The 13,700-nt window shown below is 32.0% G+C and overlaps 1 protein-coding gene across 1 annotated transcript; it reads left to right on the top strand.

The window, feature by feature from the left end:
• Nucleotides 1–11,623: 11,623 nt before the first annotated feature.
• On the top strand, nucleotides 11,624–13,195 carry LOTGIDRAFT_234105 (hypothetical protein; the record flags this gene model as incomplete). The annotated part of the gene is made up of 3 exons (XM_009061244.1): nucleotides 11,624–11,675; nucleotides 11,725–12,420; nucleotides 12,912–13,195. The coding sequence occupies 3 exons, from the start codon at nucleotides 11,624–11,626 to the stop codon at nucleotides 13,193–13,195; spliced, it is 1,032 nt and encodes a 343-aa protein (XP_009059492.1).
• Between the last annotated feature and the right edge of the window lie 505 nt (nucleotides 13,196–13,700).

Below are 13,700 nucleotides of genomic sequence, written 5' to 3'. Positions count from 1 at the left end.
AACAGCTCAGTTTTAAGAAGATTAACTTTAGTCACTATACTTTCTAAGGGGAAAATTGTGTGAGTTAAAAAAAGTTCTTGAGTAAGATGTCATCAGTACAATACTAATCATAGATATGAAGTTTCTATGCTTGGGGCTATTTCATTATAATGTAGTAAAATAGTTTTGTTGTTTTTCAGTAAAGAGATGCAGAATACTAAAGTTATAGTGTGCCTTGGTCAACTGTTGCCTTCTGGCTCTATTTTATTATGCTGATAGCACAGTAACTATTATTGGAAATGGTCCACCTGAGATGGGGACAGATAGTTTTTATAGTGAAACTCTTGGTGTCCTATGGATATATTGTGAAGTTATTGGAATCTATAAGAAAGAATTATGATGTAAATGTACATAATAAATTGGATTAGTTGTATGGATTATGGAATGAATCAGTGAAGGTGAGTCTTAAAAAAAATCTGCAGAAAATTAGATTAGTTAATGATTACAGTGTATCCAGAAGCATGGATTAGTTGATTAGTCATTCAGTTAATCTCAATAATCTGTTATAGGATTTAGATAATCCTATAAGATATTCTATAATATTAATTGGATTGTTAGATTTATGTCATAATTTGTAACTTGCTCAGTTAAGAATTTTGTGTTTGTTGACATTAGTCACCTTGATTGGTTACAATTTTGGGTCATTATTAATACAGGTCCACTGTGTTATGGTCATGCCAATTGTGTCTAAGGCAGCTTTGTAAAATGACCATGTTTATTTGGTGATTATTGGAATTTTGCAGTGCAGATAAGTTGAGGTCTATTTTGAACTTGGTTTGTTTGATTTTGTTTTGATTAATGTATATATAACAATATGTAAAGTAATACTGTAATACCAGGGTGTGTGAAAAATATGTTTGAAATGGATCTCAATTAGAGCATGCAATGGTTAATTTGCTAATTGTAATCTTGGCTTTTTGTTATTTTTGTGGCCATGATACTGTTTGTTATTTGTTTACTAATTGGAACACAGCATTGTTTGTTGGCTAAATTGATCCGAGCTTGATATATGCTGTAAAACCAGGCACATAGGCCTACGACAGATTTTTTTTGCTGAAAACAAAACACATTGTTATATGTTTAAGTTTTCATTAGCCACACCACAGTGGACATTGTTCAAAAGAAATATTGTGTATGCCTGATCATGAGGTGCCAAATACAGTGTTGTTCCACGCAATGGGATAAATGTTGAGGATGTCCATATCCATATGCTGAAACACAGCATGGTTTGTTTGCTGAATTTGTTTGCAAAACGGAAAACAGCATGGAACAAAGAATATTACATGGTATATGTTAAGTTCAACATAAGTTTTAGTTTGAATCGGGCATTTTGATGACACAACACAAAATGGTTTGATAGTAGTTTGTTAAACTCTTTGAGTAAATACCACAATTTCTATCGTTATATTTGTTTTTGTTACATACTTATTTTGTTAAACTTTTCGCACCTGTGTGTGTAGGCTGTATAATGATTGAATATTGAAACTAGTTTGGATATGATTGACAATTTCTAGACTGTAGATATAAATAGTATACCTACTAGTATTGAATACTAGTCAAGAGATAAGTACTGTAATAATATATTTCAACTCATTATAATAGAAATAACATAGTAACTAGACAACCATTTCAATCAAAAGAATGCTGTCTAATTTACTCTACTTTCTGCCCTGTTTATTTAATATTATTATTCATTTAGTATTGTAGACATATGAGAAATAAGCAATGGTTACTGATATCAGTAGGATTCAATAGATTGACAGAATGGCTTGCTCTTTTATACTGAGTATCATTGAAACAGCTGCTTTGCCGTCAAGGTTTGAATTTGAGCTGACCATGTCCCTTTTCTGAAATGAATTCTTGTATTTCATTCTGTACAAGCACAACACATAAAATCACACAAGTGATGCAAATTTCTTTTACTGATCATGATAAGCATTTACTAATGCAGATGTGAATGTTTACAATTGGCATGTATTGATGTCTGCATAATCCTGGAATTATAGCAGTTTTTGTAGTACAAGTAAGAAGTAAATGTGCAGGCAAACTCTTGACAAACCTGTCATGTTAGAAATTTCTTCAACTTCAACCAGGGCTGTTGATTTAGCTCTATATGCCAGACATGACCGAAGCTGATTTTATTTCATAATGAAGAAAGATGAGTTGCAGGTCGTGATATTTGCAATATGGAGAAGAATAATCAAATTGCACTTGTCCCGGCCTGCTGCAAAGTCTTCACCTCAACTAAATAGTATAGACAACGGATGTATAATTATAATCTTGACTTGTAGGCTGGAACTTGGGGCAACTATGGTTTGACTTGGTCCAATTGCACTTGTCCCGGCCTGCTTGTTTTGATTCTTCACAACTGTAAGATTGGATATAGGGAGGTTTATGGACCACTTGCTTTTAATTTTTTCTGAGAAGTCTCACAGTTTCCTGATTGATAGCTTCATGTTACACGGATAACCAACAAGCAACCTCATGTCTGTAGACTGTTTAGGCTGTGACTTTTGCAATATGTATTAACAAAATCAAATTGCACTTGTCCCGGCCTTCATTTAACTACAATTCAAACCACAGATTGATTAAATATCAGATGTGTTACAGGAAAAGAAGATGTGACAAAATAGATAGCCTTAGTTTGGTTGAAGGGAGATAACTCTAAAATGTTTGTATACAGAACCTGTGAATTTGATAATGAAAGAATTTATTTCTGCAGCCTGTAGTATTTTATAAAATGATACCGAAAGATAAATCTAAGTTTACAATGAAAGAAAATTAATTGTACCAATGCTGAAAGGGATAACTGCAACACAAGCAGTAACTGGCAGTAAAGTTATATGCATTTTAAAAATCCATAAAAAAAAAAAGACTAGATTGTCAAAAAAGATCACAGGTTGAAATCTGTGTATAAATATTATCAAATAGAAGATTATAAAATTGATGGTATCTGCAGTCTATTTTGTAGGCAATATCTTTATTTATGTCATTGAGGATTTTCTGAAATTAGTAGGAATTGACAACCTGCATGAAGTTATATATTGACAAGCTAGTGAGTATTCTTGATAAACCAATAAAATATGCTCTGTAATCATAACAAAGGTAAATATTACACAATATATTTTAAAACTTTTGGTTATTATAATTTATAGACCTGATCAATATAGATTATTCCACACATAAATTTTCTCACAATATAAATTTCATAAAGTCAAAATATACAATTAAAACAAATTCAACAAAGTACATTGCATTGCAATTTATCATCACTTAAAAACATTTTTCTGGTCATTTTAATCATGAAAAAAACCCGAACTGGTGTTAATTCATGTGCAAGACGTTTTGTTATCCCATATTTGTCGCATTTCTGACTGTAATGAATAATTTAGGTGTTCATGAAGCTACAGCAAATTTTTGATTTTCAAATTAAATTCACTAGTAATCAGGCATATTAATTCAAAATCTAGTATTTCTTGAATGATTTAAGTTCAAGTATTTGAAATATCTTATTTTACATGGCTCAAAAAGTAATTTGACCAATTCTCCAGGTAGGCTTGGTATCACATAAGCAATTGAATCAATTAATTGGTCCTATAAGCATTTCAGTTTCCTGTTGATGTTCCTATACTTCCAGATAATAACTATTACAACAAATGTTTTTGCAAAGGGGTGACCTTATTGATCAATTTCTTTTGAAATTGCAGAAATAAGAATCTTATGCACATACAGTGAAGACAAATAATATAATCTGGTAAAAAAAAAAAATTCAGAAACATGAAAGGTAGGAATGGAAGCAAGGTGTTTCTGCAATACACAGGAGAAGCTAGAAAACATCAACATATCTGCAGAGTCATTATAAATGTCATGGAAATGTGACTAAACCTTAATGAATTTGTCCTTCAAAAGTTCATAAGATATAGATTGGCGAAGAAAATGATGCACATCCAGTGAAGAATCAAATCTAGCATTCCACTTTTTACTACCAAAATAGAAAATGAGGTGCTCATGGTTGATTTTGATTCAAACCCGGAAGTGCACAGATATCTTCACTTGACTATGTTAATTACAAAAAAAACAGCAGTATACATAATAAAAGATAGATCTACAGTAAATCTTAAAAAGTATTGTTTGGAAATCAAATTTGATGACTGGGCCATACTATAAATCACTAAACTAACATAAAAACAAATATACAACATACGAAAACATTTTAGGTCTTAAAAATCGTATAAAGCACTGCTTCATTATCAATTTTTAAATGTAAATTATGCTCTTTTGCTTTGTAATTTATGGTCAATTTTGATTGTTAAATTTGATTAATGTAAGAAACTTATGGTATTGTGAAGGAATTAGTCATTTCAGCATAGTTCTGTTATAAAAGCCCACAAAAAAAAAGTACATACATATACTGTATATGAATTATAGTTAAGAATAATTCTTTTTTTTAAGAAACTGATCTTATTAGGCCTTCAAATCAAAATTGATTTAGAAGTTTACCTCAATTCAACATGATTTTGATGGTAAAATATGACTTACTACTGAATACTTATAATTGTCTTGGTTGAAAATAATTTCAGCTCGAAAACAGGTTTTATTTGATTTAAAAAAATAATAAAAATAACCGCAAAATGATTATAAATTTTTTTTTTATGTCTTTGATTGATAACATCAATTTGGATTATTTCATTTTTCATTCAGACATCCGTGGTTCCTGCAATTCCACAAAAAAAAAAGTGTTCGAGGACGTCACTAATTTACTTAAAAGCATAATTTTGAATTTAAAAAGATCATTTGGGATGTCATTCTGAACTAATATCTAATATCTGTGTCTATGTATATCATTTTCACACACAAATATCACACGGAAAAAATAAATGTATAATAGATGAAGTTTAATGCTGTGGGTTAATGTTTATTAAGGTAGAAAAATAATGATTTAATAAGTATGCAAAAAATTATCATTGCTGAACAAATTTTGGGTTTTATACCAGATAAAACACATTCAACTATAACATAGCCATGGATCGAAATAAAATATATGCCAAAAGAAAAATGGTGGGCTTTTTATTCCAAGGTGGATTTAAGTTGATCTTGAAGCTGGTAAATTTTTGGAGATCTACGACTGCTAGCAAGTGATGGCATTGGGAAAATCAGATCAGTGGCTGGACAAAGTCAACCAGAGTGCACTGATGACCAAAAAACTTCAGTGCAATCAGGCTGATGGTAAGTTGAGACTATCCAGTTAATTGTGATACCTAGCAGTTGGATCTGATGCTTTGAAATCTTGATTCAAGACTCTGTCATCTACATCGCCAAATATTTGTATAATCTGAACACAAGTAACTTGAGCATATTTCATCCATTTATAAATCACAACATATCTCATTCAAATAATAGAACCCATTACCAATAACTTAACATGTCTGAGGTAAAAGTTTATTTCTTTTTAACTTTCTTTTGTAATTCTTTATCTTTTCTTTGTTGTTTCATTTTTTTCTTTTCTTCTTTTAATTTTTGTTTATTTCTTAAACTAGAGACTAGTTTATATGTAAAAAATCCTGAAATGATAAAATGAAATTTTTGTCTTTAGCAACATCAGACTTTTAACTATTGATTATGATCTCCTATAACCTAAAATGGCCTTTTTTCAGTTCAAGGGAAAACTCTGTGTAATAAAACAAGTTGTTCTATCTAAATTGAAAACTTCTGGGATATCCATCTTTAAGACATTTAGTCTGCCCACTTCTAACAGAGTTTTTGATTGGTAAGTGTAGAATTGCACAGAAAATGAATTTTACAAGAATTTCTATAAAAAGATCATGCATGATCATTCGAATAATCATTATAAAAGAAACATCCATAAATTTATATTAATCAGATTGGGAATACGCCCACACAACAACTTATTTGCCATCTAAAACAAAACAAACTAATACTATATACAAGGATTTCAACTTGGGTTCACCAAGGATTCTTTCTACTAGCCTTAGTCATTCCTCTTGACATTGATCTTTCCCTGATTATTTATACCCATTTGTGCTGTGCCGACTGGAATAATGAGTGAAGTCATTTGACTTTTACATGTCGATTGAAGCCACAACGGCCATTTGTTAATCCACACCAAGTAAAAAACGTCATGTTCAGAATCAACGCTCCTAACAATTGTACCAGCATACTGTAGTGAGATTATTTTTTCCTTGGTTAATCCACAAAATTTATCTTCTAACTGTTACATTTGATCAAAATAGGCTAGAACATAAATGCTTTCACTCTGCTTTCCATAATTTTGATTATAAATTTTTGGGATGTGCTTGAATAAGCTTTAGAATTCACCATAAAAGTTTATTATTTGATATTTACATAGGTTATGTTGTCATGATTCCTAACATACTGTTTAGAGTGAAACTAAATCAAGTCAAGGGCCTCTTTAAGGAAAGTTTTATTTATTTTAATCTTACCTAAAACAGATCCAATTAGTAAAGTAAATATTAAAAATATAACAATAGTTGAAGTTGCATCACTAACTCCAACTTTACCAAACTCTTGTTTTGTATCACTTTCTTCTTCCATACTGTCTATCTATTAACAATTCTCAATTAATATTAAAAATTTCTGGCAGCATATAAGTTAGTGAACATAAAATATAACCTTTAGGCCTAATATTAAGATTATTGATTTGAATATTCAGAGTAATTACTTGTGCAATTAGAAATCATAGCGTATTAAGATCTTGATTCAAAATCTTGCTTCTATTAACTATGCTTTATGTATGATCATTGCATATTGAAATTCTAGTTTAAGAGAAAATTCTAAAAATGAGCATAAAAAAGATTCATATTAATCTTACCTAATTATTAATACTAATTAGATGAAATTAATCCTTATTAGCTGTATATTAAATGTTACCATATGGTAGATAAAGTAAAATCTAGAACAATATGCTTTCGCTAGTTAAGTGATTGACACACTAAAACCTATTCACTATATACAGTTAACATGTAAACAAATGACATGGCACACCAAGTGTATCAGGTCACCTTTGAGTTTTGTGAATTTTACCATATGTTACGGAGGATTTAAACAGTTAGTCTATATTCTTTTAATGTTTTAATGATATGAAAAAGCTAAATCTATTTTAAATCTAAAAAAAGCATTTATAAGGATATTTTGCTCTGAAGCTATATTTTCCAAAAATGTTTTCAAGCTTCAAGGGATTGTATATAGTTTTTTTTAAAATTTTATGAGTATTGGGGATGCTTATTTTTAGTGGAATTGCAGGAACCACAGACATCTGATTAAAAATTGGAATGGTGTAAATTAATGCTATCAGTGTTCCTGATACACATACAAATTATAGAGAACCTCTTTACAATTTCTTTATAGGGATACATCTACAGTTAAACTACTAAATGATATGCCTATTTATGTGAAAATTGAGAATATACTACTTAACATTTTTTCTGACCTCAAAAATTTATATAAATATCTTGTCATGTGATGTGTGACTTAAAATAAAATTTAACACAGGTATAGAAGATCAACACTAATACCAGTATGTAATAGTAAAGGGTGCATTACCCTACTGTTTATTTTAGTTTTTAGTTCTTAACATCTAATTCCATTACCTTTCCATTTGTATACATTTTATTGGAAATAGGTCTTTATCTCAAATGTTTAGCTGTGTAGTGATTTCTCAGAGCTGCCCATTTGGAGTTTGCCTTAACTCAAGTATGATATTGTTTGGTATAAAGACTGGTGTAATGCTGTGAAGTGAATCGATGTACTTATACTAGGTAACTTGGATTAAAGGTAAAGGGATTTATGGGAGTTTACAATCCCAATTTTTTTTCACGAGTAAGTTTTTAAGAACCAAGCCTTATCTGAATACTCAATGAAATAGATAAATGCTTTGAGTTTTAGATATGTTAATATTTGATCATAGTAAAGCTTTAACTACACACAAGTTAACTTCTTTAGTGAGCATTAATGATGCAAAAGTCGTATTGTAATCAGAATATTAACAAATGTCTTTATCAAAAGGTTTAAAGTTCAGCATCTGATGATGATAAACATAACCTCACCAGAATTTCATTAAAAACTTAAAGGACCATTGCTTTGATATATTTCTCAAACCTCAGCATATGATAACAAAATGTTTTGAGAAATTCTACCGTATTTAAACATCGCTTCATAGGCAAAGGACGACAGGATACACCATGCAATAAGAGAAATTTTGTGAAGATACCTGCTCTTTTTTCATTAGTTGAACAAACTTTGGAGCTGTATCACTAACAGGGCCCAAACAAGTCAATACTTGACCTTTGCCCGGATTGAACCCTAAACCAAACTTAACAAGCAACTTCTGAGCCACCTTTACTCAAGAATGAAAGGGGGCATTTTTTTGTGATTTGATATTAATGAGTATTTCTTTGACAAACACTTTGGCATTTTATCGATTTTGCAATTTGACAATCGATAATCAAAATTTAATAAATCATTGCTACCATAGTTTATTATATTTCTATTAATTTACCCAGCCCTACCTTCCCAGCAATTAAAATACTGGTATTATGTTTTTCCAAGTCAAACAACCAACAATTGCTCAAACTGGTATTTCTTTATCACTATTCTATATCTTAATAATCAACACTTAAGTTTCACCCAAAATAGTTGAGAACAACAGCTTCTATTGCCCAATCAATTTTTTCAAGATACATAAATGACCCACTAACCATTCAAAGATATAACATGTCCAAATTAGAAAAAAAAATATTCTTCTTTAGAATAAATAGGTAAGTCCTAAAGAAGGGTTACTAGTAGGGCAAACCTAACCTTCTACCAAACTAGATTTATATCAATTTTGGAACTACTAGTTTAAAAACAATCAAGATCAGCCTCTAATCTAGGTAAAACCACTCATTATTAAACAGATAAACAACTTAAGATTTCACAATCCCATTAATTACAACATATGGCCATGGTCTAAATTTCAGCTCTCTTAAGCAATGAAAATTCTATTTTCATGGGTGACCAAAAGTTATAGTCTGATGTTTACAGACTTAATCTCACCTCAGACAAATGAATGTCTGAAGAAAAAAACATGGTTTATGAGGACTTGCCAAAACTCTATTAAAGCTATTTTCCTTAGGAGATTTGAACAAAGCACAATATTATACATTATACAAATTGGTCATTTACTGCAAATGATTCCACAGTTACAAAAATATATAGAACATGGAAGACTGAGAAAGGGAAAATGAATCTCTGTAAAAGAGATCTAGGTCCCTCTTAGACTTAGCAGTCAAATGACTTTATTATTGATAAAACAGTTGGTCTGCCCTCTTGAACATTCCAGGTCGAAAATCGCAATTCTTATGATCAACGCAAAGACAAACAAAGACTCAAAGTGGTGTTTTAGACTTGATATTTCAAATCATCAAAACATAATATTTCAATATGAATATTTCTAACATGACGATTTGGCATGTAAACGAGTTGACTGAACCATATATTATAGATAGCCTATAAAGTAAATGATAGGATATCTATGATGGACTGAACACCCTGACGATGGTCAGTGACACCATTGACAGTGTCTAAGTTGACGACTAGCCTAACTGAAGAAACATATTAATCTACCAACCTACTAAAATAGCTATTATTATGCCTGGGATGATAAAAACAGTATTGTCTATTGTCTCTTTCACTGGTCCCGAACCAAATTCAACCATTTTGGTAAACGAAGCTTTTGAAAGGGGCCAAAATATTGGCAAACTTTAAACTTTGCAACACCGCTTACGTTTTCCGGAAGTTATCAACATCAACATTATGAGGGGACTTAACTCAGAACAATTTCAGACAACAACTAATTCATATCCACACTGCTTCAAATCAAGGACAATTATAAAGTTAATAAAAAAAACATATGGTCAATATCTTTTACAAGGGTCTCATAAATTATAGTTCAAGGCTATGTGTAAATATCCAATTTCGTTTAATTTCTCAAAAATCTGAAAATACTCTTGACGGACATAAAGATGAAAATTTTACGCCGACACTCCAAGGTACGAAAGAATTGGGCATAAAGATTTTTTTGGCCTGTTTTTCCACCCCACCTTAAAAAAATACATACCTTTAAATGGCGATTGCCAAGAACTTAAGTATCAATAGAATTCTAAATTGATATTAACAACATAGCTCCCCCAACCCAAAAAATATCAACAAAAGGGGTAAAATGTAGACCTTTTTCATGTCATTTCTGAGGCAATGTGAGTGTGACAATTCTAAAACTTCAAAAGACGAAAAAAATTTCCATATGAAGCTACACTAAATCAGGATAAAATATGAACAGATATCGTTTCACGTTAGGCTACCTGTTTGTGCGAGGAGATAACTATTTTTGGTCATATTTCAATATTTCAAACAGTTTTTCGTTACAATAATTTTGATTTCAGTACGGCCTAACTTGTTTTCGTGAGATCTTGTTTGTGGACAGATGTACTTTTAACAATCTACACTTTAAAAACAAGGTTACATTTTATTGTTATAAATTTGCGTGGTGAAGAAAATAATTTTTTATTCATAACGTCTGTAGATTATCATACACGAAACAACATTGTACATAAATAATTATAAAAATAACATTTCCACATCAATAAACTACCTAAAGGCATTATAGGCTCTAGGTTTTACCTAGCATTGTTTCTGACATCCGGTTTCGTGATCAAATCCGCACGCAATTAGAAAATACAACTTATTTTTTCTCAAACATGTGAACTCGGAATGTTGAAACTTGGAATAATTTACGTATTTTTGGAATTTCTTCTATTAGGTAAGTATAATTTTTGGCTTTAATAGCCTACGCCAAAAATTTACTCTTAATGCTGCAATTCCCATCAGAATTAAAGGCTGTTCGACCAACTGAAGGTCGTAGATCTTAGTACCACTCACGTAAACGATCATTTGTCGGTAGAATATGCTCAGGCCGACAGTGATGGATCAAATTCTCTCAGATGCCACCAGTCATCACCATAGAAGGTGAAAAAAACCCAATTGCTCCGAGATACTGCAAAAGGAAGGTTAACTTAAGCCCCTCGCATAAAAAAAAATATGTGGATGAACACTCTCTTATGCTAACAATAAAATTTTGACGCGTTTCAAGTTGATCAAGAGCAATTTATAAAAAAAAAAAAACATGTTCATCAATTAAACATCGCCAAGTTCAGTCTCGTCCGAAATCTTATCAATCATAATAATCATGAGCATACCATGGTAGGCATCGCATGAAAACTCTATCATGCCTCTTCAACACATCCGAAAAAATAACCTACGCGGTATAAACGAGGATATTATCATCAAGACATTGACAAACTCGTTCAACATCTCATCATTCTGATTATCCATACAAAGTCCATCAAAATCAGTTCAAAAATTGTAGCTTTTATCTTGCTAATAAGAAATATACTGTCGACGGACCCGTCTTAATCCTCTTGAACTCGTATGGTGAAAATGCTAAGTATTCCACCGGTTTTCACAAAACCATGCAGGATTAAGCGAGAACTTTACTACATTTTCGAATTTCATGACCCCTAAAAGAGATAATATATTATGTCCTTTTGTTTTCATGGAAGCTGGTAAAATTTGCAAGCTGAAATTAACGTTATTTGGCCACTATCTTTTCAGGTGAACCAACAGTTGGAGTTGATCCTTTACGAGTGTGGCAACTTTCAAATAACACTTATGGATACAGATCTGATGAAGTACCACCGATATATCCACAAGGAAACTTCTGTGGTCAGTTTGGTGAAGGGCCAGCAAGTATTAACTTCCCATTTCAAGCCATTTCCTTTGATGCGACACAGTCGTCTTTTATTGACGTTGAGCTTAATAACTCGGATATCAGTGAGGACTGGTCGTTGACACTTCATTTGTATCCTAGACATCATAGCGGTAATATTGGTATATTCAGCTATTCGTCAACAAGCGATCAAGGTGTGACAGACATGAAACTAATTTTGCATAATGGGATGCCAAGATTTATGATGAGTTATAACGACATCGTCTGTGGTACTGCCAAATCCCCGGCACAATTACCTTTAAATACTTGGTCGTTTTTAAGCTTGCACAGACGCTACGGGCAACTGGTAATTTCAGTGAACACGACTCGCACTCAGGGTAGCGATGACTGTCAATATGGTTTGCATGGTCCACCAAATGGAATATTGAAAATTGCTGCTATTCAAGGTTCTACATATATTTCCAATTTTGATGGAATGATGGAGTGTTTTATTGTGTATAATGAATTTGTTCAAACTGTGGAGGTGACAAGAGGCGAAACAGCATGTAGTTCAAGTTCAATTCAACAGCCGGACACAGAAAGTAAGTAACATTGCCTGGTCAGTGGCTCAACTACCACAGGGAGCCACGTCCACGGGCCTCCACTCCTAAGAGGACCACCAGCCACCAAAGGAAAAAGATTTCCCAGGAGGGGCAATCAACTTAAATCGGAGGGCATCCACTCAAGTTGATACACTGTGGTTGGTGTTTAGAATGGGATGAGAATTGGTATAACTTTGGCACATTATTAATCGGGCTGCAAGAATCAGCATTATTTTCCCTGTATTATGGATTAATTTATTAGATCTTTTTGTCTCTAAAGCGGATAAACTTTAATGAAATGTACACTATTGTTTACGATGTCGTGTTTGTTTTCTGGAAGGTTCTGCTTTTATATCTTCAACAACTTTCTGTTATTGTTCATGTTGGGCCTACAGTATTTTAATGGTGCAAATAGAGCGGAAGCTATTAGTGTTCTTTTCACAAAAAGTTAAGAAAACCTTTTTTTATCCGTTGAAATTATTGTATTTCAGGTTTTCACTCATGTGGACAAACAGGTACATCAGCAACACCAAGGCATTATATTCTGGACCATATCAACTATTCACCAGATCTCTCCACCTCTAGTCACAATATTACAGCACGCTCGATAACAGAATGTGCCAAATTCTGTTCATGTTCCATCAGCTGCAGTTCATTCTCACTCAAGAAAGGAACTATCGGACATAGCTGCTTCTTATTCGACTTTATAGCAGATGGCATGGCACTATCAGGAATTCCCGACTTTCGATACTATATCCCCCGATATCTAATATAAATCATAACCCGTTCATATCGAGATCAGAATATACAATGCAATATATCAGGTCTAACTCGAAATGTCTCCAAAAAGACTTACTTACTACAAACTAAGTTGTATCACAATATGATAAAAACTATATCCTCTTTCGCGTTCTTAAGGCAATTGAGCAGAAGGACGGACGGAGAATAAAGGGCAGTAACCTAGAAACCTTTCATCAGTGACCTAATTAAAGAAAAACGTATATAGGGTGTCTTGTCAGCAACTATATTATTTAAGTAAGAAACTTTAATATCAAGAAGTGCAACATGATCACAAATATTTGGAAGCAATCTGGTCATATTCAGCTAACAAAACTATGAAATCACCAATTATTTAGAATAAAAACATTTACAATATATTGCACTTGTATAATCTTAACATATTGATAGCATCTTTGTACAATGACATAGCTTTAAAGCCCTGACTAAATAACATGTATCAATATAATGTATCCATATCAACTCTATGTATCATGTAACTG

This window comes from Lottia gigantea (assembly GCF_000327385.1).
Source record: "Lottia gigantea unplaced genomic scaffold LOTGIsca_47, whole genome shotgun sequence".
In the NCBI taxonomy this organism is placed as follows: domain Eukaryota; kingdom Metazoa; phylum Mollusca; class Gastropoda; family Lottiidae; genus Lottia; species Lottia gigantea.
The sequence above is the reverse complement of the archived record's forward strand: the minus strand, read 5'-3'. Positions and strand labels throughout refer to the sequence as shown.